The sequence below is a fragment of the Bison bison genome, unplaced genomic scaffold (assembly GCF_000754665.1).
Source record: "Bison bison bison isolate TAMUID 2011002044 unplaced genomic scaffold, Bison_UMD1.0 scf7180017864286, whole genome shotgun sequence".
Lineage (NCBI taxonomy): Eukaryota > Metazoa > Chordata > Mammalia > Artiodactyla > Bovidae > Bison > Bison bison.
Window position 1 is genome coordinate 1,525,866 of NW_011494858.1, and position 27,514 is coordinate 1,553,379.

Below are 27,514 nucleotides of genomic sequence, written 5' to 3' on the forward strand. Positions count from 1 at the left end.
AATATAATGTTCCTGTGACCACTGTCAGCTCACTGAGCACGTGTGTGAGATAAAAATGACATTAGGCCAGGTCTCCCTTTATTTGGATCTCTCCTTATCAGTTTCCAGAGTTCATTCCCAAGAAGCTCCTTGCAAAATGCTTCCCCAACATCATCTCTGCCTACTCCACATTCCGTTTGTTGTTTTTTTTTTTGCCATGCCAGATCTGCCCTCCTCAGCCTACATTTTCAGGATTTTATATTTCCCTACTCATTCAAAAGACTTACTACCAGGCTCCCTCTGTAGACTCCTGTCAGAGATACGCTCATTCCTCCTTCCACAACAGGATTTAATCAGCTCAGCTTAGTAATCATTAGAAAGCCCCTGATTCATATCCAAAAGGATCCTGGAATTGTCAGGGATTTAAAAAGAGAGATGCTTGCTCTACAGAACGGCCCCTCCCACCCCCATACCTGTGTGAACGGCCAACAAAATCAACTCAACCAGAAAGGGCTGTGAACAGTCAGGACATGGATGGGAACATGTATACTATAGGAAATGCGGCATTTGCACAGGTCAAGGGCAAGGCAGTTTGACACCAAAAGAAGAAAATTCTCGAAGCAAGTCAAAAACTTAACTAGAAACAAGAATCTTTCCTTTTCTTTGAGGTGTATTCACCATTTCCATAGCAAAGGGCTAGCCCGTTCCTGCAACATCACACCAAATAAGGCTACTCTGGCTTGAGAAGCATTCTCATTTGAAGACGACCAAGGTCAAGGTTCACTGACTCGGGAAGTAAGTCACCTTCTCAGTTTCAGACTTCCATGAGATGACAACTCTATCCTTTCACTTCTCTACTCATGTGGTTTGCTTTCCCTGGGTTACAGGGGGTCAGGGAGAGGGTCAAAGCTCAGGCTTCACCCCTCACCTGCATGTATGTGACTTTCAGTTCATGCCTATCCAACTGCCTATGGGAAGTTCTACTTGTGACCCAGACTTCTCAAACTGAAAATGCCCACAGCTTACTCAGTGGCCTCGAGCCATCCCATGACCCTAACTAAGTTACTGGTTGTCTGGGGATCACCCCCAAACTCTTTCTTCTTTCCCACCATACAATCTACTCACCTTCCCACAAATGATATCCATCCTATACCTCGTCCCCTTCTCCCTGTTGGGCCCCTCCACCTCTCTCCAGGGTGAGGTCCAGGCCTCCCCACCGCCCGCCATTCCCCATTTGCTCAGCTCTCCTCCCATGCAGCCTCTGGGCTGTTCCCAGAAGGGTCTGGTTGAAACACTACCTCGATCTCACTTCTTCACTTAAAATTCAACAGTGGCTCTGTTCATTTTTACAGTTTTGCTGTTGTCTTCAGACTCTAGAGTCTAGAAAATCTAGAAATCAGAATCTAGAAAAATCCCCAAATTTAATGCAGCAAAGTCCAAACCCCCAAAGAAATATGTAATCTGGTCACAGTGAACCTTCTGAGAAACCGGAAGTGCTGTCACGGAAATCAGAAGGAAGCTTTGCAAAGCAAACACTCCCTCACACCTTTTGCTTCTAGTCCTTTCTTGATGCAGGTTCTCTCAATTCCGAGTTCATGCCCCTTTGCCTCCCACTCAGCCTCCCACCCAAGCCATGTTCCCTCCTTTGCTGAACACTCTTTGCCATTCAATATTCAAGAGACCACAAAGGGCTTCCTGGAGATTAAATGGTAACTTGGAATCACTGGCTATATTCTAATCACGCCTACCTGCAGAGGTCATATCCCTTGCTGGTGAATCTCATTAGTGAAATAATTATCATCAGATAAACCTACCCAAGTAGCTACTTGCTGCTCACGGTACCAATGGTTGTTAATCTAGTTGTGAAATCCTCTGGCATGTTCAAGCCAGTTCACAGAATCTTCTCGTCCATTCCTACCCATACTTATTTAACAATTACCTTCTTTAATAACAGTATCCGAGAAAGCTCCAGGGCATATAGTGACTGGAATAACACTGGGCTAATCACACATTTGCACTGCCTCTCTTGACTCACCTGCCATTCTATTAAGGAGGTATCATCACCTTGAGTTTACTGTGGAGGAGACTGAGGCCAAGCCTGGGGAGGAAGCGGGGACTGTAGCCGAGAACGTCATGTCTGTGCCCTCAATAACCTCAGCGGCTGCTTCTGCACTGCACTTGGCCAAATGTTCCCCAGGAGCCAGGACTGAGGTCATCCGAGTGATAAATTTTGTAAGTTAACACCAATTATGCAACACCTACTGTAACAGAGAACAAGCCCGACTATGTACAGAATCTAGTCCTTTGGCTCTAACCTTTGTGCTCGGTTGCCTGTGCTTAACTATGCAGGCTCTGTACCTTTTATGAAAGAATGTTGTCTATCGCCTGAAATATACAGGGTGATCCATTCACAAAACTTTGCCTGCCAGGCTTGGGAGGTTATATGTTGAAGGTATAACAATTTCCATTCACATAGACATAAAAAGTTGCAGAATAGAGAATAACATTTGTCTTGTTGGAGGTTTCCAGCAACATCATGACCAGACCTAGGTGGACAGCTGTAAGAACAAAGGATTATCACACCGCCTCCATCTGGTCAGCACCAAGAAGTCAGCAACAACCAGTCATACCCTCTCCCCTTTTAGTTAAAAGAAGCCTGAATTCCAACTCAGGTAAGAAGGCTCTTCAAGACACCAGTCCACCATCTTCTCTGTCTGCCGGCCTTCCCAATAAAGTCACTATTCCTTATCCCAACACCCTGTCTCTCAGTTTATTGGGCTATTGTGGCAAGCTTGGACTCTGTAACACTACCGGTTATATAATAGGTTTTCCTGCTTTCAAATTGATTGTTCATTGCCAACTACTTCCAAGAAAGCCAGAACTATTGTTGCTGCAGATCCTGCAGCTCACAAGGGAGTGGAATCTATAAGCCTTGGTATTGAAGCTCTGTGCACAAGGCAAGAGACCGACTGGAGATCACAGCACTGCCTTGGAACTCGGCATCCAAATATGCCTCCTCCCTGTCAAAACGCAGGAAGGTCGCTTCACCACCCTGCACCCCTTCATAGTTAGGCTCTCCCATCTGTCCACTGGTTCCTGTGACTGGTGGAAAGGTGTCAACACTCTTTTCTACTCCCACAGGAAAATAGAAAGCCACACCCTCTCTGAATACCTCCCTCCGGCCCTTACCCTGGAGGCTCAGCCTCAAGGCTTGGCTCCCTTCTTCCCACCACCCACTAGGCCACTAACTGGTGCACATCAAGTATGATCCCCCAAACCTGAGGACAGCTAAGCCTCCAATAATTGACAGTTAACGGTGGGTTCCTGTTAACCATGAACTTTTGCTCTCTATACCTTCCTTCCTGCTCCCCTCACCGAGATTATCACTCGCAAGCTATGATTAACTGGGAAGGCTGTTCCGGTGTTGGCAGATATTACTCTGAACACTTTCAGAACTCCTCGTTAGGAACTGTCTCCAGTGCCAATTTATGAGAAAAACAAGCAAACCACTATGATTATCTCAGGATCAGAATCTTAACAGTGACTATAAGCAACACAGCTTAGTAGGATGACCAAGTTCCAGGGGATGTTTGTTCTGAAAGATTTTTTGCTTTCTCTAATTCATCCTCCAAAGAGAAAAAGCTTGTCACCATAGAACACGTTCTATAGGTTCAGAGACTAGTTCCAGGGATGTTTGACTGAGGGCAGGCTCTGGACTACTAAAATCTGGTTTGGGTTCAAACTCAGCTATGCCACTTACCACCTGTGAGATCTGGGGCAAGTTTTTTAGCCACTCTGTGCCTCAGTTTCCTCATCTGTAAAATGGGGAGGGTACTACCACCTTCATGGAATTTTCAACAGACGGCAGGTTGAAGACCTCTGGTTGAAGACAACTGCCTCTTGGCACCACTGGGACTGATCCCAGTCTCCCTGCCCAAGCAGCCCAACCTTTCCTGGAGTCATCACCACACACCCTCCTCCCTGCTGGCTCTGTATGTCCCCTCATCTGATCTCTGCTTTCTCCAACCCCCTCAATAATCCAGTGACAACTCATGAGCGGCCATCAGCAAACAGCCTCCACGTCTTCATGAAATATTCCTAGCTATAACCCTGGTCTAGAGGACGCTGTTTCCTAACAGTCCTCTCATAGCGCATGATGGGTTCTTCTTTCTTAGCCACATTCTTCTCTCTGTCATTTCTGCCATTCCCCATCAACTTCCCTCAAGAAAGCCAGCCCATTAGAACAGGGGTTGGCAAGCCTGTGAGCCAAATGTGGCCCACCACCTGGTTTGGTACAGTCTGTCAGAATGATTTTCACTTTTTTTAATGGTTGGGGGAAAAAAATCTAAATATTTTATAACATGTAAAACTCAAATCTCAGTGTCCATAAATAAAGCCTCGCTGGAAGGCAGCCATGCTCACTTGCTTACCTGCTGTCTGTGGCGGCTTTCATGCTACAAAGGAAGAATTTAATTGAGTAGTTGCAACAAAGACTGTCTGGCCTGCAAAACTCAACATATTTATTATCTGGCCCTTGACAGAGAATGTTTCCAACACTTGACTTCGAGGCACATGGGAGTCGTCTGTACCAAGCTGCTGTCAGCATCCACTACCCGCCAGGTCACTCGTCCATGTGTATTCAAATATACACACGACTGAAAGCTGGAAGGCGCGACTGCTAACAGGAGTGACTAAATGAAGCTCAAAATTACCTCCACGGGTTGGAATGTTGTGTAGAAGTCAACAGGATGAAATTTCAAGTTTACATATGAAGTCCCAGGCCATGTTCATTGTCAGAAAGGTGGTCGGTCGTACAGAACAGGAAGAGGACCTCACGCGCGCTGACAGCGTTGAGAGCCGGGATGAATGGGGAGACGTTGCAGGAGAATTTTATCCATGTAGTAAAATTCTAAGCACTAATAAAGCCACCACATTATGGAGCACATTTAGTCCAGGGGACTTTCCTAAGGAGCTGAGAAGTTCAAGGACAGAGTGGAGTGCCTCAGGGAGGAGAATGTCTGAGGTTAAAGGCATAGAACAGGCTTCTGCTGTGGGCTAGACAAACCTTGAAGACTTTTTAGTCCTAACATTACGATTACAATTTAAATCAGAGACACTGGCTCTTTTGATGATTAGATGTTAAAAATAATCTTCCTGGTTAAAAAAAAAAATGAAAGCACCAACATTTTTTTTTTCTTCCCAATCAAATCTGTAAATTGAATTGCAAAGGTGAAACTATGGCACACATGATCACAAAAAGTACTTTTAGGTGGCAGATGAACAATAAACACACACCTTATTTGGTGAGTGCTCACTGTGGAGTTCTATTTCTTCAGAAGCCAAAGCAATGTGAGTTTCAAGCCTTATTAGGCCTTAGTAAAGCTCACAGCCTAGCAGGCCTAGGTCTACAAGACGACTCTGGGATTCTCTCCTGTTCAACTCTGAATTTTCATATGAACCTGAATAAAAATACCCCTGCATGGTATGTAAATCAAATTCCTTGTCTAAAAAAGTCCAGAAGTACAAATCTCACTCAATGATTATGTTAAGGAGTGGTAGGTGGGAAGTGATTCTGTATGACTGGGACATTGAGAGGCAAAGGCCAAAGACTTAGATTTAACCCGAGGCTCAGCCCCCTGGTTCTAAGATTCGTCACAAGGCACCAGCCCCCAGCTGCTTTCTCATTGTAATGTGAGGATAATGATGCTTGTCCCACCTGGACCTTAGAGAGGATCAATAGGAGAATTTGATTCAAGCTACACAAAAGAAGCATCTGAGTGCAGAGTGCCAGATATGAATATACTGAGGACAACATGAATCTCTAATCTGTAGCATAGTTCTGTCTTCTTTTCAAGAGTATTGGCATTATTTGGGACACAGAGTTAGACAATTCAGTCTACAATTCTTCATGTGTGATACATGCAGCCATGTTGCTACAAGCTAGCAGTAAGCAGGGCCAGAATGATCACACAGGTGAAGAGTAGTCTAGGTCAGGTGTGTCTGTGTCTTTCAAGGTCTATGGGCAATCGAGCACAATGAACTTCTAGATTCTAAGGTGACATGTGAGGCACAGATGCTGAGCAGGTGACTAAGCTATGCATATGCTGGGACTGTTTCCCAATTTGCTTCTCGTTACCCTCTCCCTTTCTCCTGCTCCCATCTCTGCCAAAATCATGCTGTGATTTTGTGGCCACGGGGCAAAATCCCTCCAATAGACTTCAAGGATGAAGCCACTTCATCATCATCTATCTTAAAACCATGATCTTTCTTTATAAGCTGGAAAGCGGATTTTTCGTAAGCGAATGCTATGAACTTTACAGTGATCATTTCATTAAAATGAAAAATCAGTCGTATTTGAAAACACTGAGGTGGGAGCACTCAGAAGTGTGTCCTATTCCAGATCCCACCAAGGCCAGAGCCTCAAAACTGTGGACTGTGCCCAGCTGGTTCACCCCACTGTCACTGCCTTTGCCAACGCATCACAAGGCTTGGTCACCGGAGTCACAGTGCAGGGACCTTTAAAAGCCTAACAACAAGAAAGAGAACAGAACAAACGTGACATGAGGCAGACAGGGCACAAGTATACCAAGTGCCACCACCGAAGCCTCAGAGCTCCCACCTTCAGCATCTTTGGTGATCACAGATTTTTCAGCCCACTTTGCCCAACTCTCTCCATGCTCATTTTTCTAGCTGGTAGAAACAGCACTACAGGGAGTTTCAGGACCCTTTGAGAATTGCCTGAGTTTCTCAAAGATCTTAGATCACAACATGCAGTTTCACAGTAAATGTTCTCATTTCTCATTCCGCTCAGAAGTTTCAATTTTCTTTTCACTGAAAGAGAGCTTGCTGTACATTGACTCTTAGAGACAGAAAAGCCTGTAGGCTATGTGGTGGAGAAGGGTGTCAGCATGGACCATGCCTTGCACATCACTCTCAGATACACGCCCTCCTTCTCCTTCTGCAATAGGAGGCACCCAATGGGGTGGGCTGTGCCAGGACCCCAAGGGTACCAGACTGCTCCAGTCACTTCTTAGTAGAAGTGAGTATGGGTGTTCCCTGAGGGATGGAGAGGAAGGGACATATCTGAATCACTGTCTTAAGGTCATCCCACCTATTCTGAGTTCAGTTCTTCACCATGCAGCCTCCTGAGTTCATGTGGCTCCCAGGTAGATCCCCACAATGGGAGAAAATACTCCAGCCAAATGATGCGAGCAGGGTTTCCACTGGCAGCAGAAGAGGGGCACTGGCAATCAGCGTATCAGTCAGCCCTGGTGGAGCTGTCTGGCACAGACTGGTCCATGGAGCCCCATCATCCTAGTGATCTGAGGGCTTCCATTTGGGAAGATATCACTGGACCCAGGCCCCAGAGCCGCACAGCCATCCTTCAGCTGCACCTCTGTTTAATGGAACCACTTCTGAGCTCCTAGAGATCTGGTCAAACTTTGTATTTTGGACATACATAATTTCTCATGGGATTGTCAATCTTTCTGTTTCTTTTTATGTCCTTTCTTCATTCTTACTTTCTCTCAGCCCTGATAGGAGTTCACAGAAATGGAGATCATACCTTTTCCATTCATATGTCTTCACGGTTGCAAATAGTCCTGGCCTATAAGACACACTTCAGAAAAATGTATGCTATATGACTAACTGAATAAATGACAGAATTAGTTTTTACTGAAATTATGTGAAAGTACATATTTGTTCTACTTAACCTCAACTATGTATTGTCATGCGTACCTCAGACTCTAACCATCTCACATTGGTGTGGTGGCATACCATTTATTTCTAGGCCAAAGTTTTGTGGTTTGGATTCTCTGCTAGTTGATAAAGCATAGCTTTCTACACAGATATTAACTGAGATGCTAATAATATAAATAATATAAAAACACAAGGAGGTGAAGATGAGTTCAGGGAGTTAGATCAAGTCTGTGTGTGTCACCAGGGCCACCTTGCCTTGGGAAGTTTTGGGGTAACTGGGGGTGATGGCTTAAATGTAGAGAAGAGGCAGGGGACAGGAAAGGCTGGGATGGTCCAGGACACCCGTGGGGTTGGGCCTCCTTTCCACTTTTAGGGGTCCTTGTGCCCTTCTCCAAGGCTGGGTTAATACTTACTTTTCCCGGAGATCTCGCACTTGACTGGGCTTGAAGTCAGGAGCCGACAGGGAGCAGGGACTGGACGGGGGCGACAGGGGGCTCTTGATGTTCTGCACCGAGTGCCTGCGGCTCCGCCTGCGGTCCAGGCCCCGGGGCTCACTGCCCGTGCCTCCGGAGCACACACTGGCCCGCCTGCGGTCACGGCACCCACTAGGGGGCGGCTCTGCCGTCTCATCCCCATCCTCCAGCCGGAGCGCCACCTGGAAGAGCAGAGAGTGCACAGAGCAAGGTCAGACCTTTCACAGTCCCATCCCAATGGGCACCGAACTTCGTCCTTTCCCCTCCTGTGGCGTGGGCTTCTCATTGTAGTCATCACAACACGCGCATCCCAAAGCGCAGCCTCCAAACCAAAAGATGCTCGCCACTGCGTATCTTCCCAAATGGATCTGAGAAGGTCAACTGATGTCTCGAGAAGATCTGAGAACTATTTTGTAATTAGACCCCAGGACTTCCCTTTAGAGGCCATCTCTCCTTCTCGTGAACTCCCCCCAACTTGGTGTTCTCTGGTCCAGGAGGCGGAGTGTCTCCTGAAACCCTGTCACAGGAAGCCCTGGAGGTCCTGACCCCGAGCTCGCTTCCCAGGGAGGATGCTTAGAGAGCACAGCAAGGAGAAAGGCAGGAGCCACGAACTCCAGGTGAGACAAACAGCCTCACCTGCAGGTCATTTGAGAGGCCTGATCTGAGACCCCCATGCACGGGGGTGGGGGGCACCCTCCGAAGCCTGGTCTCGGGTGGGCATGGAGCCTGCTTGCACCTGTGATCACAAAAATATAGACCAGAAATAGACTGGATCTCTAGAATTTAGGATTTTTAGAAAATTTCCTCTTAAAAGCACTCACACTTGGCCATTTTGGCTTTCATGTACAGGTAGGCCAAATAGTTCATTCGGATTTTTCCATACGATCTTACAGAAAAGTCAGAATAAACTTTTTGGCCAACCCAACAGAAACCAGAGCCAACTGGCCCCACACCCCACACCCCTGCCCTCTTCCCAGGGATCTTTTAGTCCTGCCCCTAGTTGGGTGAGGCCTGGCCAAAGAATCAGCTCTGCCATCTGTTAATCTCCTCCATCCTGGATCCTACTCCATAGGCCTTCTCACATCAACACCCACTGTTTCTGTGCATACCTCCTCCTTATAGGAGCTCAGCCTTTCCAGCTGTGGACTATACCTACCTGTTTCTCCAGTTTCTTTAATTATGTGTGTGCCTCCCTTCTCCAAACCTACACAGTCGCAGGAGCTGTCATTGACTAGACCTTTGTGTGACTAACAGACCAGGAATGATCTGCAGCAAATTGCTTGCTCAAGAGTCTCTCGCTCACCAAATGAGGCTAACAGGATTGCATTTGCAGGTTTATGGTAAGAATAACTTATATAATGCATATAAAGCAGCTGGGGTAGGGCCCACCCTGTGGCTGGTACTCAATAAATGTGACAATTCTTCCCCAGCCTGTGCCCTCAGCTGAAGGGGCCTAGTGAAAAGTGAAACTGTCAGTCACTCAGTCACATCCAACTCTTTGGGACCCCATGGACTGTAGCCCACCAGGCTCCTCTGTCCATGGGATTCTCCAGGCAAGAATACTGGAGTGGGTAGCCATTCCCTTCTCCAGGGGATCAGCCCAACCCAGGGCCTGGAACACCCACAAATTCTTATATCACACAGAACTGCCCAGGCAGGCCACCTCACAGCCCAGGTGGGCCAGGCCCAAGCAAGTCCAACAGTCTCTCTGACTTGGTGCCCAAAGACCCACATGGTCCCATGTCTCCAGAGGTGCATATTTCCCAGCCTTATGGGTGCTCCTGGTCACATTTCACAACCTGGTCCTGAAAAGTGAGAGAATGGAGAAGTAATATAAAGACCCAGATGGCTAACCATGCTACTGATGTTGGCATCGCCTGTCTGCAGAAAACCTGGCTATTGCAAAGTCAGTGGCCTCCCATGTCCAAAGTGTTGATGCCAAATGTGTTCACACAGCATGGTGAGCTTGGCCGAGTCGAGGCCAGGCTGGCCCCTCTCATCCGGTTTATAAGGATGAACACCTGAGATGCACAGCCTGTTTCCCAGGAGTGAAGCCTCCCTGGATGTGCTCCATCTGCAGTTGCCTCCAGCTCTAGCTTTTAGACAAGTCTGATTTAGTGAAAACTCTTCTATCTACATGCCAGATACATTCTATAACAAACTCCCAGATTAGAAGACAATCTAATAATGTTTTGACTGCTCTGTTCCCCTAGAATTTACTAGGCAGACATAATCTGGGGAGGTTTGAGGTAAGAATGGATAAGAGTTCAGAAAACGCTATACTGTTACAAAATTTCACTGGAAAGTCTGTTTCCTGGGGTAAGGGTGTTCTGCAGTGTAACTGCAAGAACTGGGAAAGAAATTATGTATTTGATTAACCACTTTTATCACCTCAACTTTAACACTGCAAATGGTATTCTCTGGGGACCGTTTGAGAATGATTATATACCTAGGCAAGCACAGTGTTTTAAAATATCACTAGCCAATTATTTTTCCTTCATTTTTAGATATAAAAATTCTAGACCACTTGAACTCATTCTGACCTGAAATATTGATTCTGCTTCTAATTAAGCACATATTTGGAATGATAAGGTCAGGGGATAACGTAGAGTTCAGATATTTCTAATTCCTTGTCTAACCTCAGAGATGCAAAGATCAAATAGCATTCCACTCACAGGGCCTTTCAGAGAGGCACACGGCGTGTGCACAACGTGAAATCTATTTCAACCGCCTTTTCTCAAGGAAGATGAGACAACCATTGTTTAATGGTTTACTGAAAAATTATCAAAGTGGCACCATAAAATGGAATTCAATGAGAGCTGTGTAAAATTCCAGTCCTAAACAAAGTATCCATCTTCTTAAACACAGAAAAGGATGCATAAAGGTAGGGGCAAGTGGGAATCACAATCCCAGGAGATCCAATGTCAGCCTCGGGCTTGGCAGGGAAGCTGCCTTGGGAAAGCTGTAACATGAAATTTGGGCTGGTCTTCACCCGCAGTTTTTATTTTACAAGAAGAATCTTAGAATCACTAGTGTCCACTGATGACAGGGAAAGAGATCTGTTTTCACATCCAGGGCCATGGTAGCAGTTCCAATTTCTTTAGATTCTAGGGAGCACTTCAAATTACAGCTAAGACCAATAAATTCTGGAAGACACCTAGAGAGAGAACAGCACTTACCATGAGACTTATTCAGAACCTGTGGCGTCACATCTAATTAACCACAAGTGTGGTGTCCTCCCCTGGACCCGCGGTGAGATCCACTATGTCCTGAACGACTTCTAATCTCAACCAAGTGATGGGGTGTTTTGCTGCTGGGCCCCTCACCAGATACCTTCTGACTCTTTTAATCAAATGTAGAACAGTCTCTAAAATCCAGGTGAGGAATCCAGCACCGACTGCTTGGACACCCTACCCCATCCTACCAAGAAAGCAGAGAAGAGCAAACTCAGGTGGCATCTGGGACAACTTCCACCTATCTTTGAGGTCACTGACTGATCTAAACGTTCTTTTTAAAATTTTTAAAATTTAGTGGCACATCAAAGGAAACTATCAGTAAGGTGAAAAGACAGCCTTCAGAATGGGAGAAAATAATAGCAAATGAAGCAACTGACAAACAACTAATCTCAAAAATATACAAGCAACTCCTACAGCTCAATTCCAGAAAAATAAATGACCCAATCAAAAAATGGGCCAAAGAACTAAATAGACATTTATCCAAAGAAGACATACAGATGGCTAACAAACACATGAAAAGATGCTCAACATCACTCATTATCAGAGAAATGCAAATCAAAACCACTATGAGGTACCATTTCACGCCAGTCAGAATGGCTGCGATCCAAAAGTCTACAAGCAATAAATGCTGGAGAGGGTGTGGAGAAAAGGGAACCCTCTTACACTGTTGGTGGGAATGCAAACTAGTACAGCCACTATGGAGAACAGTGTGGAGATTCCTTAAAAAACTGGAAATAGAACTGCCTTATGATCCAGCAATCCCACTGCTGGGCATACACACTGAGGAAACCAGAAGGGAAAGAGACACGTGTACCCCAATGTTCATCACAGCACTGTTTATAATAGCCAGGACATGGAAGCAACCTAGATGTCCATCAGCAGATGAATGGATAAGAAAGCTATGGTACATATACATAAAGCTACATATACACAATGGAGTATTACTCAGCCATTAAAAAGAATACATTTGAATCAGTTCTAATGAGGTGGATGAAACTGGAGCCTATTATACAGAGTGAAGTAAGCCAGAAGGAAAAACACCAATACAGTATACTAACGCATATATATGGAATTTAGAAAGATGGTAACAATAACCCTGTGTACGAGACAGCAAAAGAGACACTGATGTATAGAACAGTCTTATGGACTCTGTGGGAGAGGGAGAGGGTGGGAAGATTCGGGAGAATGGCATTGAAACATGTAAAATATCATGTATGAAACGAGATGCCAGTCCAGGTTCGATGCACGATACTGGATGCTTGGGGCTAGTGCACTGGGACAACCCAGAGGGATGGTATGGGGAGGGAGGAGGGAGGAGGGTTCAGGATGGGGAACACATGTATACCTGTGGTGGACTCATTTTGATATTTGGCAAAACTAATACAATTATGTAAAGTTTAAAAATAAAATAAAATTAAAAAAAACGAATTAAATAAATAAATAAAAAATAAAATTTAGTGGAAGTTTCCAAACACACGCAAAGTATGGAGAAGAGTACAAAGACTTTTGTGTCATCACCTATGATAGCTCAACAGTTATCAACCCTGGACAATCTTGTCTCATTTACTCCCTGCCCCTGACGCCAGAGCCAGGTTTTTTTGAGATAAGTCTCAAATCATATAATTTTATCCATTAATATATCAGTATATATCCCTAGAAGATAAGGATTTTTAAAAACCATAACCACCATACCACTGTCCACCATATCACTAAGAAATTAAAATAATTTCTTAGTATCATCGAACATCCAACAATGTGAACATTCTTAATGAAGGTCAAAAGCTATTAACAGATCTTTGAGATTATGTTGTTATACTACTACTATCCTCCATGACAGGCAACCATACACAGCAGATGTAACCATTTTCCAAATTGCTCTCCCACGCTTTCTTTTAATGCACACCTATACATCTTGATTCAGCTTTTAGGTGAAATGGATGCCAGTGCTACTGCCATTTCAAGAAGGAACTATGCTGATAATTCTCCTATCAGGTTGAACAGGTTGTGGCAGATGATTACAGCACTGGGCTCCCAGGGAATCATGCCTCGCTGTTTACTTATCTTTGTATAGTCCCCTCCTACACCGAGTCTACAATTTTCCACATGACTTGTTTTGGCCAGTGTGACGTCAGAGGACATAGACCCTTGAAAAGTGTTTGTACTTGAGACTTTCCCTTCTGAAATGCTGCTACCATGTGAAGAAGTATGTGCTAGCCTGCTGAAGACACATAGCCAGGCAACAGCCACCACTAAAGGCCAAACCAGGTGAATAAGGCCATCTTAGAGCATTCAGTCCCAGTTAAGTCATCAGATAACTGCAGCTCTATGAGACTCTCTCAGCTGAACCAGGCCAAAATTTCTTACCCCCAGAATGATGAGCAAAACCTGCTGTTTTAAGACCACTCTTTTTGGCATATTTGTTATGCAGCAAGAGCTAACTGATACACATTTTAAAAATCAACTATGACAAGGAAGGATTTGAAGAGACTGGACCTATTAATTATTCCTAACAGTAACAATCACTCCTCACCCCCAAAGTCTTCAGCTCTAAGATGCCTTTCCCATTACTAGGACCACATTTTCAGCATCAAAAGTGAGAACGCAATCCGAAAAAAAAAAAAAAAGACTTTTGATTTTGATTTGTGAAATTATGTATTTGAAAAAATCATTTGGAACTATAACAATTCAAATGAATCCAATTAAACATGGATTAAATTACCTTTCTAAAATGGTAAAATTTCTAAAATTAACTGCATTTGGGCCTATCCCCAGAAAGTCCAGGACATATGGTCACCAGACATCCTCCACTATTTAGAAGAATTCTAGAAGCCCAACAAAGTTCTCTGCAATGGCTTGAAACATTTACAATCTTTCGTGAGGAAAATATCAGTACTGCTTATAGGCTTCTTACTGCCCCCACCTATAATGAACTTAGTTGTCCAATGGCACCAAACACTTTTAAAAGTGCATTAATTTTTAGATAGGAATAAAAATCCTAACTCTATCTGGTACCCCAAGCATTCAGTTGTCACCTTGAGTGATTACCCAAGGCATCTTCCCTTTAAAGTGGCTGATTTCTGATTAAATCATGCCCTTCCTTCAGCCCAGAATCTATCAGTGATATTTAAGAGACCTTCACTCAAGTACTTAACTTCTACTCTGGGCAAGGGCACTGCTGAGCACAGAGGTTACAGAAGAAAGCCACAGATGACAAAGGCAAATGGACAGGCAAGTGCGTCCTGAGACTGTTCAGTGTGAGGTGTGCACACAGGCAAGCGCTCCCTCCTGGGTTATAAACAAAGTGCAGGCAACAAGCCCAGGGACTCCTACACCTTGCCAAGGAGGCCTTGCAGACAAGGGGACATCTGAGGTGACTCCTACAGGGGAAGGACGAGTCTGCCAACCTGAGAACAGGAAGGAAGAACACTCCAGGCAAAGCAAGGAGAACGGAAGAAGGGAAGCTCTGCGGTGACCTGCCTTTCACGCTCAGGAAACAAGAGGAGTTGAGTGTGGCTGCAATTTCAGCAACATCTTAGGAATTGCTGGAGACAAGGCCACAGCAGCTCGAAGGCCGCAGATGGTGTTGCCTCTTGAACTAATTCAAGGCATTCCAGCTTCACCCCATGGGCTGTGAAAAAGTTTTTAAGGATTTTTGTTCATTCATTCCTTCACTCTTGTTTATTTTCCGAAATGGAGGAGTGGTGTAGTTAGCCCTGACATTGAGGAGGACCCCTTGTTTTTAGTTGCAGGGAGTTAGGAAGAGGACAGAGAAGGCAGTGGCACCCCACTCCAGTACTCTTGCCTGGAAAATCCCATGGATGGAGGAGCCTGGTAGGCTGCAGTCCATGGGGTCACTAAGAGTTGGTCACAACTGAGCGACTTCACTTTCACTTTTCACTTTCATGCACTGGAGAAGGAAATGGCAACCCACTCCAGTGTTCTTGCCTGGAGAATCCCAGGGACAGGGGAGCCTGGTGGGCTGCCGTCTATGGGGTCGCAGAGTCGGACACAACTGAATCGACTTAGCAGCAGCAGCAGCAGCAGGAAGAGGGAATAAGCTGAGAAGCCCCTGGGGATGCGGTCCTGCAGGTGCCATCCTCCCCAGGCCCTGGCCCTCATCACGCCTCCTTTCACACCAGGCAGAGCTCCTCCACGGCTCCCCACTCTGTCACTGTTCTGCGTTGGGCCACCACCTCAGGCCAGTGGTGATGGCCCATCCACCCAGTGTCTTGCCTCCAGCTCACCCTGTCTCTGTTCTTCACAGACATGCCGGCAGCCTCGGGCTATCAGCTGACTCATGCACTCGGTCATGGTCCATTCCTCCATTTCAGAAAATAAACAAGAGTGAAGGAATGAATGAACAAAAATCCTTAAAAACTTTTTCACAGCCCGTGGGGCGAAGCTGGAATGCCTTGAATTAGTTCAAGAGGCAACACCATCTGTGGCCTTTGAGCTGCTGTGGCCTTATCTCTAGCAATTCTGCACCCCATGAGACTGTGCATCCCCTCAGGGCACCGGCCTTGTCTGTCTAGTTTGCTGCTGAGTCCCGTGGCCTAGAATAGTGCTGGGCACAGAATCGGTGCTTAGTGAAGCTCTGTTCAATGAATGGACTCACAGGTGAACAAATGAATGAGAAGGCTATTGCAACAAACCAGACAAGAGACAAAGAGAGCCTGAGCTAGGGGAATGGAGAAGAAATTTCAGTCTTCAGCCATCAGACCTCTAGGTATGAGGATGGGGGGAGAGAGAAGGAGGTCCAGGACAGCTCCAGGTTTGTAACCTGGGAGACTGTTCTTTGCAGAGGTGGAGAAATGAACAGACTGCGCAGGAGTTTTGTTTTTGTCATGGGGCGGGGAACAAAGGGTTCTGTGAGGGCTGGGTCATGTCATTTGCAGCTTCTAGGTGGCTCTGTCTGACATAATCTGAGCTCCTCTGACACCTTCCATGCCCCTCTGTGCCATCACATACAGCTGCTGGGAAATCAGCCACCTGCTTGTCTGAGACTACAGAATGTCAGTTCCTTGGGACAGGGACAGATCTTCTATCTCTGAATGTTCAGAGTGCATGACATATCTTCAGTGAATAAATGAGCATAATGCAAAAACACAAGCAGGCAGAGGGGCAGGCAGCCTTGAACCTTGCAGACAGCTCAGGTCAAGGTATCAGCTGCAGCCAAAGCTGCTGGACTCACTGGGTGAGTCGCAGCTCAGGCTGCCTAGACTGAGAGAGGAGGTCTGATGAAGAAACCCCGACACTGAGAAGGAAGAGACAGAGAAGAAAGAGCCAGGAGGGAAGCTGAGGAGGAACAGTCAGAGAGGTACCCTGGAGACACCCACAGACACAGTCACCAGCACTGCATTGTACAGCATCAATGTACAAGACTGGTCTCGTGCCCACCAGCACCATTCTCTTATGATGTGAGCATAACAGTGATGTCCAAGTTGATAGGGATGGCATACAAAAAAGGAAGGGAGGAAAAGCTGGGGGAAGGATGAGGATGGAGGCCAGCTCTACTTATGACTATTTGTCTAAAACTCTAAGCAAATTAGTATCAAACAGAATTCCAAAAGCACATGAAAAAAAACACACATCATGACCAAGTGGGTTATATTCCAGGAATGAGAAGATGGTTAAAAGATAAAAAGAAATGAATCAGATAAACAACTCAAAAATCTAAAAAAAGACAACAAAATAAACTGAAAGAAAATTTAAGAAGGAAATCATAAAGATAAAAATGTTTTGAGTTATAAAACAGAAGAGCACTGAAAATCATATATAAGTCAAAATTAACAACAACAAAATAGACAAACCACTAGTTAACCTAGAGGAAAAAGGGGGAGAAATTACAACCACAAAAATTAACAAAGGAAAATAACTTCTCAAGGAAAGGAAATTAGAAACATTCATAAGAGACTATTTACATAGCTCTTTAGTAATCACTTTAAAAATCCAGATGAAATGGATATTTCCTAGGAAAATATGATTTAGAAAAGCCAATCCCAATAAAGATAGGAAGTTTACATAGACCAATATCCAAAGAATAAAGCATAGTTACCAAAGATCTCCTGCCTCCAACACACACACACACACACACACAGTCACACAAACACACACACACACACTCCTCTTCTGCCCCTCCATCATCATCATTACAAGCCCACACAATTTTCCAAGGGAGCTCTATCAGATAACCAAAGACCAGAGACAAGGGCAGAAAGAAAAAAGAAAAGCTTCTAAATATTTTTACAAAGCAAGAACAGAACTGATACCCAAACATAGTAAGTACTGCACATGCATCTACACACACAAAGGAAAGAGGGCAAGAACGCTCGTGGTAGCACTGTCATGGCAACAAAACTGTAGCTAGCCAACATCTAAGTGAAGAGCAGATACATAAATTGGGATGTATTCATCAGCAGTGAAAATGAGCAAACTAGAACTCCGCATAGCAACACGGGTAGGCCTCAAAATCAAGCCAAAGAGAAGCTGCAGGAGGACACACATGGTATGGTCCCATTTATAAAAAGACAAAATTAAGCCATGTGTTGTTTAGGGATACAGACAGGGAGGAAGGAGTTACAGCAGCTGGCCTAGAATCCCTCCACCCCTTCCGCAGGAGCGATGCTTCTAGGGAAAGAAAGAAGGCAATGACCCCATCTGATCTTTCGTAAATATGCTAACTAGACTATTGAATAAATAGCCTGATGACATTTCCAAAAATGAGAGTTCTTATTTCTGGGATGCCTTTAGCAGGCCAGGATTGGCTAAGGATCCCCTATACTAAGTAAACACAGAATTTATGGATTGATAAGCCATGACACTCTGGGCTGTGTAGTAGAGATGCTTCATAACTGAATATTACTCGCAGGGCAAGGTGACTTGGAAACCACACTTGGAAACCCTGTCTGTTATTCTGGGTCAGAAAGCCCACGTCTGATGCACGAAAAAAAGATCTAGGAGTCACAAGGGATGGCCCAGATCTCTCCCTGCATCCCCGCACCTGTGTATTCTGGAAATTAGTAGCCTAGATAGATTAGTATAGCTCTGCTATAGACAGCAAGATCTCAGATGGTCAATTCTTACTTGATAATCTGATCATTTGTGTTAGCTCAAAGAATAGCTATTTTCAGACAAAACTATTTAAAAAATAAAAAGCAAAAGAATGGTGCTGGGAGTTAGTTGAATGACACCAGGAAGGGCCACTGAGGACACTTCTGAGTTACTGGTAATGCACTTGTTCTTAAACACGAGTGTATTAGGACTCTCCAGAGAAACAAAATAAATCGGATATATATGGAGATTTACTATAAGGAATGGGCCGACATGATTATGGCAGCCGAGAAGTCCCAAGAGCTATGGCCCAAAAGCCTGGAAACCAAGGAAGCCAATGTCAGTTCCAGCTGGAGGTCACAGGTAAGAGGCAACCTACATCCCAGCTCATTTCCGTCAGCAGAGAGTGAACTCTCTCTTGCTCAGCCTTTTGTTCTATTCAGGCCTTCAGTGGGCTGGATGAGGCCTGCCAACAGGGAAGAGGGCAATCTTCTTTACTCAGTCTACCAATGTGAATGTTAACCTCATCCAGAAGGTTAAGGATACACACTGCACCGACACACAGTGATGTCTGATCAAATATCTGGGCCCTCTGTGGCCCAGTCCAGCTGATACATAAAGTTAACTATGGCAATGGGTGTTCGCTTTGTTGTTCTTTGAGTGACACATATAATCCACAGTTGTGAATGATACACTTAAGGCTAAAATATTAAGCAGATGCCATTTGACCAAAGAAAGATGGTGGACACAGAACACCTTGTGAAACTTGTGGCACGAATGGAAAGAGGAAGACGGGGAAGTAGCTTGAGAGTCAGGAAGGCTGGAAAGTAAGTGTTCCCCGAAGCCAAAAGCAGTCTCCTGGGGGAGGGATCCAGCATGCTTTGCAAAATTCTCTCCCCGTTGGTTCACTGGTGGGAAATTCACCTGTATGATGCTGTCTTCTGGTATATGGTGGCTATGTCTGGATTGAAACTCAAGCAACTGTCATATAAAACCCTAAGAAGTCTCAGCCACAGTGCACTGTAGGTGTAAATTATGCTGTGAGTGGTATTATTCAGCAGGACTTGATTTTCTCCCTTCAACAAACAGAATGTGTCCTCAAGCCAGTTGAATCTTCAGACGTGAAAATGACTCAGCTATTCACCAGAGTTGACTCAAAGACACAAGCAGCCTCTTTGAAAAACTTAAGAAGGTACCTGACGCTTTAACTTTGCTAGCCCCAGCTGCCGGACACACAATCATTCCTTTTGACCACACAGAATCTCAAGCTATGATCATATAAGCCCCTGGTTGAGTAGAGATTGGGGCTCTGAACAGGAGTTAAGGGGGTGAGGAAGGGAGGTGTCTGTACTGGGGAAAGTCCGTCTTCTACAGTCCTGTGAGCCAATTGTCTATTCCCTTCCTTCTCCATCTTTAGTATTCTTATTGCACTCCTACGTTATCCTGTCTTCCATACCCCTCCATCACTCACTGAAAACAAAACATGAAAGTGTGAGCAGATAACTGGGTAACTAAGTGAGGCTTACATTAGAGGACAAGGTGCCGTAAGCAGCAGCACAGGGAGCTGGCCAGCTGTGGGAAGCTTTGCGCTCTGAGTGCAGACTCTCTGGCTCAGTTTCCTCTGATTTCTCCTAAGATTGTACAAAGATAATTCTGCTCTGTTCCTCAGCTTGACACTTGAGAGAGTAACTTTTAGGAAGTAGTGAGTTACATGTTAGTCTCTCTACTTCTACCCAGCGAAGGTTACAGTGGAGCCATTTAGCTGGGAAATATCTCTCCTAGGATGCCAGCTGTGCACACAGATTTATGAACAAAGCTGTTCATTGTAACAGCATTTATAATTGCAAAATCTTAGGAGTCATCAAATCTGAACAAAGAGAAACTGATTATATGTATTATGGTACTTGCATACAGACAGGATATTATGTTTCTAATAAAACTAAATTCTTGAAGATGATTCGATGACAAAATGGTTCAAACATATTTACTAATAAAAATTCAGTACACAACACTGTATACAGACTATTGTCTCCACAGTTGTTCTTGCTTAGCCACTAAGTTGTGTCTGACTCTTTTGTGACCCCAGGGACTGCAGCCTGCCATGCTCCTCTGTCCATGGAATTCTCCAGGCAAGAATACTGGAGCAGGTTGCCATTTCCTTTTCCAAGGGATCTTCCTGACCCAGGGATTGAATCCACATCTCCTGCATTGCAGGTGGATTCTTTACCACTGAGCCATGAGGGAAGCTGAACTGATAGGCTAGAAAAACAGTTAGTATGTTAACCACAGTTAGTAAATAAAATTATGGGTGATTTCTTTATCTTACATTTTTTGCTATTTTCCAAATATTCTTCAAAGAGTACATACTTGTAGCAAAAGAAAAAAAAAAAAAACAAACACCACAGAGACTTCTCTGGTAGTCCAGTGGTTGAGAATTCACCTGCCAATGGATATGAATTCAATCCCTACTCCAGAAAGATTCCACATACCAAAGGGCAACTAAGCCCGTGCACCACAACAATTGAGCCCACGTTCTAGAGCCTGTGAGTCGCAACTACTGATGTCCAGATGCCCTAAAGCCCATGTTCCACAGCAAGAGAAGCTTTCTGTCACCACGAGAAGCCCAAGCACCACGAGAGCAGCCCTTGCTTGCTGCAACTAGAGAGGAAGGGCCTGCATGCATTAACAGAGACCCAGAGACCCGCTAGAGAAGGGATGGACTACCCACTCCAGCATTTGTGGTCTTTGCTGGTGGCTCGGCTGATAAAGAATCTGCCTACAATGTGGGAAACCTGGGTTTGATCCCTGGGTTGGGAAGATCCCCTGGAGAAGGGAAAGGCTACCCACTCCAGTATTCTGGCCTGGAGAATTCCATGGACTGTTTAGTCCATAGGGTCCCAAAGAGTTGGACACAACTTTCGCTTTTTCACTTTTCAGAGCTGCCAAAAATAAAATAATTTTTAAAAATTAAAAAATATATATATCATAATGAGGCAAGAGGCAAGGCAGAAGGAAGCGAAAAGTTTAGTATCTCTTATAGCCCTTTTCCCCACATTTTCATTCTGCACTGGACCCTACGAAGTATGTAGAGCCTGCCAGAAGTTCTACCAGCAGGATAAGAAACAGGCTTTCTGTGCCTCTCTTTCATTCTCTCTCCCCACCAAGAATGAATGTTCTTTAAAAGAAAACAGCAATCAATCAATAAGCAAGCAAGCTACCACATTTCCCCTAGATCAGGGATTCTCACACTGGAGTGTTCTCAGAATTACCTGGAGGGTCGTACAACACAGATCTGGGCCCAGCCTCAGTTTCTGCTTCAGCAGGTCTCGGGTGGGCCTGAGAACTTGCATTTTGGCAGCTCCGAGGTGCTGCTAATGCTGCCACGCTGCACGCAGAACCACTGGCCTAGAGGATGTTTATCTCAGCCTTTGACGTGCCTGAGCTGTACAAGGCCCTTAAAAGGCATGTCCTCTTACCTCATAGATGTTCAACTGCTCCACTAAGTCCAGGTCAGCCCCTTTCTTGGTCAAGTGCCTCTGGGACACGGCTGCGATGCCCAGCTCCTCCAGGCAGTCCACCACGTCGTAGAAGGTGTCTTGGTCTGGCAAACCGGACAAGGTCTAGATGAAGAAAGAACAGGACACAGTGTCTTAGGAGACTGTCACAAGGCTCTTGGGACATCTTTTGCATGGTAGCCAGTGGCCATGAGTATAAGAATGGAGCAAAGCAAGACAGATGACAAGTTCATTGGAGAAAAAAGCTTCTTTAGTGTGGTAAGCAGACTGAACCCCAAGAGCCCACCCCCTGGGGTAGAGGTGCTGTACAATCCCCCACCTTGAGTGTGGGCAGGACACTCTAATGATTAGGTGACATGACATTATAGGGCAAAGGCAAAGGGCATTAAGGTCCCAAATCAGTTAAGTCTGAAAAAGGGGAGAGTAGCCAGGTGGGCCTCACCTAATCAGGTGAGCCATTAAAAGGGGGTTAGGCCTTTTCTGAGCATAGAGACCAGCAGAGACATTATCCTGTTGGCCCAGGAGAAGTTGCAAGCTGCCACGAGTCCCACAGCTGCAAGGAAGTGAGCTCTGCCAACAACCACAAAGGCTTGGAAGGGAAATCCAAGCTCTAGACGAGACGCCAGCCCTGGTTGACACTTTGACTGCAGCCTTGTGAGACTCAGCAGAGCACCCAGTGGGGCGGTGCCTGGGCCCTGCCCCCATGGAAACTGCAAGATGGTAAGTCTGTGATATTCCAAGCTGCTAACTTTGTGATAATTTGTTACATGGCAATTGAAAACTAACATACTCAGAAACTCCTGTTAAGATTGATCTACCAACAGCTGGAGTTAGAACAATTTAATGATTCCCTTTTCTTTCAGTTCTGTAGGCCTTCCCCTTGGTCTAAGATATTTATGGCAATATGAGAAATTTCAAAGTGGCAACCAAGAGACAAAAAGATAACCCAAGAAAGAAAAAGCCAACTTCTCTTTGGATTCTGCTTCTTTTTGTTTTCTAAAATGTATTTATTTTTATTGGAGGATAATTACAATATTGTGATGGTTTTTGCCATACATCAATATGAATCAGCCATAGGTATACACGTGTCCCTCCATCCTGAACCCCCTCCCACCTTCCTTCTTATCCCATCCCTTCTAAAAGAAGGATGATATTCAGATCAGGCCTCTGCTTAGAGCTGGAAGGACACTTGGGGTGATTTACTCAAAGCCCCTTATCTTATAAATGAGGGGGATGAGGGTGGGGAGGTAGCAGGAAGTTACTAAATAATAACTAATAAAATCCTGTGCTCAGACCTGCTATTCCAGTCTTCGTGCCTTCTAAACAAATTGCTCTGGACTCGAATTTCAGACACAGAGTTTCACTCCCTGTTTATTTCACTATTATTGCATTTCAAAATTATTCTAAACATGTTGACTTGCCTTGGAAGGAAAAAGACCAATATTTTCTTAAGGATCATCTCATGGTACCAACTTCTTTTAACACTTCTATTTTGGGGCTATGAATATTGGAAAGAAATATCTCTGCCCCTAACCCAAATAATGGCTATTTCTCTTCTATGCTGAACAAAGAGGATACAACTCACTGCCATTGAAACCAGAAACTAAAGAAAAATAGCTGTGATGCAACAGCTTAATCCATCAGGAGCCCCAGCAAGGACACTGAACGGAAGGTTGTGAACCAGTCAGCAGCTGTGATAAATGAACAGGTGCTCACACTGAAGTGACCAAGTGTGCAAGCATATGTTGATGTCTGCAGGTGCCAGGCAAGGCGGTCACTGCTGGGTTAGCAGACAGCAGTCCACTGACCTAACCTAAAAAGCACACACCCACCCAAAGAACCTTCTCATCAGAACAAGTCCATCTTTTGTTTTACTGAAAACTCTAGAACTTGTTAAAAGATGAAGAGAGGGAGGGACCTCCCTGGTGGCCCAGTGGTTACCAATCCACCTTCCAATGCAGGGATGTGGGTTTGATCCCTGGTTGGGAAGGATGATCCCACATGCCTCAATGCAGATAAGCCACGTGCCACAGAAGAGAAGCCTGCGCACTGAAAAGAAGACAGAGCACTGAGCTGTGCAAAAATGAGCAAGTGAGCAAGCGTTAACTACTCAGTCATGTCCGACTCTTTGTGACTCCACGGACTGAATCCCACCAGGCTCCTCTGTAAATGGAATTCTCCAGGTAAGAATACTGGAGTGGGTTGCCATTCCCTTATCCAGGGGAATCTTCCCGACTCAGGGATCAAACCCAAGTCTTCTGCATAGCAGGCAGTTTCTTTTACTGTTTGAGCCACCAGGGAAGCCCCAAATAAGCCAAATAAGTAGTAAATAAATAAAAGATGAGGAAGAGGGAAATGGTGACATAAAAGCCAGGGCAGGGCTAATGACCAGAGGTGCCCTAACTGCTGACCTGCCCATCATAGGTAAGCTGACATTCAGTGTTAGATCCAAAACTTTCTACACAGTAGTGCGGGGTTGGGGCGGGGTAGGATGAGACACAGAGAGAGGCCTCTGGTGTCTCCTCAGCATTAGTTCCCCTCCTTTCTTCTTCCCCTTTCTTCCCTGCAGAGAGTCAATCGAGATTCTTTCAGTCCAGGGGGTTAAATTCCTAGAACTAATCCCCATTGCCTTTGCAAGCCCAACCCTGATGGCGTGGTAGGGGGATTACTATTAAAAAATTAAACCTTTAGGTCTATAGAACCAGACTCAGGGAGGCCGTGCTCAGTAAGAGGCACAGAACTGAGGGTATTGAGAAGTCCCTGCATGTTCATGGTGAAAATGCGGGCTTCAGCCATATCCAGATGCCACCCCCTCTCACGTGTGGCCACAGGGGAGCTGGCCTCCCACCACAGTCGAAGATGGCTTGTCTCTCTGTCTGCACAGGGAGGGGGCTGTGCAGCCCCAAAGCACACACTCACCTATTTTCAGCAGATTCTCTAACATGTTCAGCAAACTGCCATGCTCTCACCCCTCCTGGGCCCTGTCTTCCCATGTCTACCCTGACACTCATGGCCAATGTGCCTACTTCTGGCAAAGGTGGCAGCCACTCCAGAAAACTCTGTGAGCAAATGTCTCTTGACACCTCCACTCTCAGACGATACTAGGGACCACCTTCCTGGTTTCTCTCAGACCTTGTCTTGCCAGGATTTGTGACAAGTAAATCTTTACAGTCCCTCTCAAGGGAGAATGTTTGCTCTCTGTCTGAGCAAACATTCTGTTTTCCTTTCCCTGGGTTTTCACTTACTCCATCAAATCCTCCTTGAGGGATAAAACCAGGGTAGTGAAAGCCTATATACAAGTGTTCATTGCAGCAGGAGCATTTGTGAAAATTAAAAGCTGTGGACACCCAAATCTCTTCAGTGGATGAAGAGCTAACAAATGGTGGTGTATTTACACAATGGAACACTACTCAGCAGTGAAAAGGAGCAAACTATTAATACACCTAGTGACATAGATGAATCTCTAAGGCACTGTGCTGAGTGAGAGAAGTCAGCCTCAAAGAGTTACATCCTATATGGGTCCCACTTTTGAAATAACAGAACTACAGTGATGGAGAATAAATCTGTGGTTGTCAGGGACATGAATAGGGGGTCAGGATGTCACTACAAAAGGATAACATGAGTGTGAGATTTTGGGGAGACATGGAGCTGTTCTATATGCTAATTGTGAAGGTCATCCATGACTACATACGTTTTAGAACTTCCGCAGCTAAATGCCAAAAGAAAAGAGTTAATTTTACTGTATGATAATTTAAAAAGCCTTACAGTCGAATCTAAATACAAACCCTCAGTGTGAATCCCATCAGGTTACTCACCCCCTGGGCTCCACTAGAATAACTTCCCTCCCCAGGGCTGCCTGGTGCCGCTTTCCCTGAATGCTCCAAGCCAGTCCCACAGTGCCACCTCTTGTTAATCATGTCCCCCCCTTCCTCATCTGATTCTACAAGGTGATCAATATCTGAGCTCCCAAAGTGGGGGAGGCCCACTGAGAGGACTGCGGCTGGATTGGGACAGGACTCCACACAACTGCAGCTTGCAGGGTGAGAAATGGTTCATTCCTGATGCTCGCTCAGATCTACTGATGACATGGAGGAGAGGGGAAGAGCTCAGCGGGGATCATTCTGGATCCTGGAAACCCCTCACTAATGTGTCTGTTTAACCAAGGGAGCAGGCTTCAGTCTCAGAGCCCTGAGCAGGCTAGGATTTCGTACCCTTGTTCTGTCATAAAAATGTTAATGTTTTGAATTCCATTTTATTAGGCCCCCTTCCATTTTGTTGAAAGAAAAGTCAGAAAAGCAATACAATTTCCCAGATTTCAGAGTCTGCATTTTTTCCAGACCCACATTAGCACGTCAACGCATGATGATATTTCGGGTCTCAGAGGACGTTACCGAAATGATCAATGTGACTAAAATTCAGCAAAAACAAACAAACCCCGTATGGGTGCCTGCTGATCTTTCTGAGGAAAGGATGGCACCTGGAATCGTGTCCTTGGAACCTTCCCTTGGGCCAGGACTAACAAATATGGGATGGAACCACCAGAAGAGAAAGAGTAAGCGAGGAATTCCTGGATGTTGGAGGCCATATGGTGTCAAGGAGAGTGACGCGCACTGGGTCCTGGCCAGCGATTGGCAGCAGAAGCCCAAGTCACACGGCTGCCACCGGGCTCATTACAGAACCAAGCAAGGCCTCCACCACTAAGTGAACACGCTGCCCAAGAGTGAAAATGCCTTTTTTTTTTTTTTTTGCTGAATTCAGTGTTTTCCAATACAAGGTCAGTGACTGAAAATGACAGGAAATAGATGACCTTCATCTTCAAAAACCAACAGAAAATGGCTTTCAAATTGCATGCTAAATCAACTCACAAAGAGATTTTCAAATAAAACCTTGAGTTCTTAGGATTATTGTCCAGAAAAGGGGTGTCTGTTTCCCACCAGGACTGTAGGAAATTTCCCATGACTTCATCAATAACTGGCATTCAATTAAAAAGCAATCACTGCCCACGTGACCCAGAGAAAATGACTTGCTGTTTAACTACATATTTCTTTCAAGCTTAGTAGGGTTAATGTCATTCATTTGTCGACTGGGGTCATACTACTGGGTTGGCCAAAAAGTTCATTTGTGTTTTCCAGACAAGCTTAAGGAAAAATCTGAACCAACTTTTGTGCCAACCCAATATACTTAGGATAGTACCCTTTTCTGCCCAATTTTTGGGAATTAATTCTAAGTTTGCCACTTGCCTTTAGTTTTCATTGGTGGTTTTCAATTTGTAAATACGACTTTTTATAGTTTAATACAGTGAAATATTTAAGTCCTTTTCTTTGGAATATTTTTGACTGGTTATATTATTAGACGAACCTTCACTGACCAGAGACCAGTTGATTTTCACCTCTGTTTCTTCTTATTTTTCTACAGTTTGGTGTGTCACATTGAACTTTTCGATCTTTCCGAAATTTATTTTGCTATACAGTCAAAGCATGTTTTCGTTTATTTCCACTTAGCAAAACCTCTCTCAGTCATACATGGCGCTGACCATCCCTGTGGATTTCAATTACAGGGTGCA

At 45.0% G+C, this 27,514-nt stretch overlaps 1 protein-coding gene across 1 annotated transcript in view; it reads right to left on the reverse strand.

Moving 5' to 3' along the window:
- The window catches only part of FHOD3 (formin homology 2 domain containing 3), a 469,739-nt gene that overhangs the window by 156,311 nt on the left and 285,914 nt on the right, over positions 1-27,514 (reverse strand). Inside the window, exons 9-10 of the mRNA XM_010849782.1 lie at positions 21,913-22,056; positions 8,091-8,332 (exon numbers count right to left, since the gene is read on the reverse strand). Of these exons, the coding sequence (XP_010848084.1) occupies positions 8,091-8,332; positions 21,913-22,056 (386 nt within the window). The remainder of the gene's footprint in view (positions 1-8,090; positions 8,333-21,912; positions 22,057-27,514) is intronic.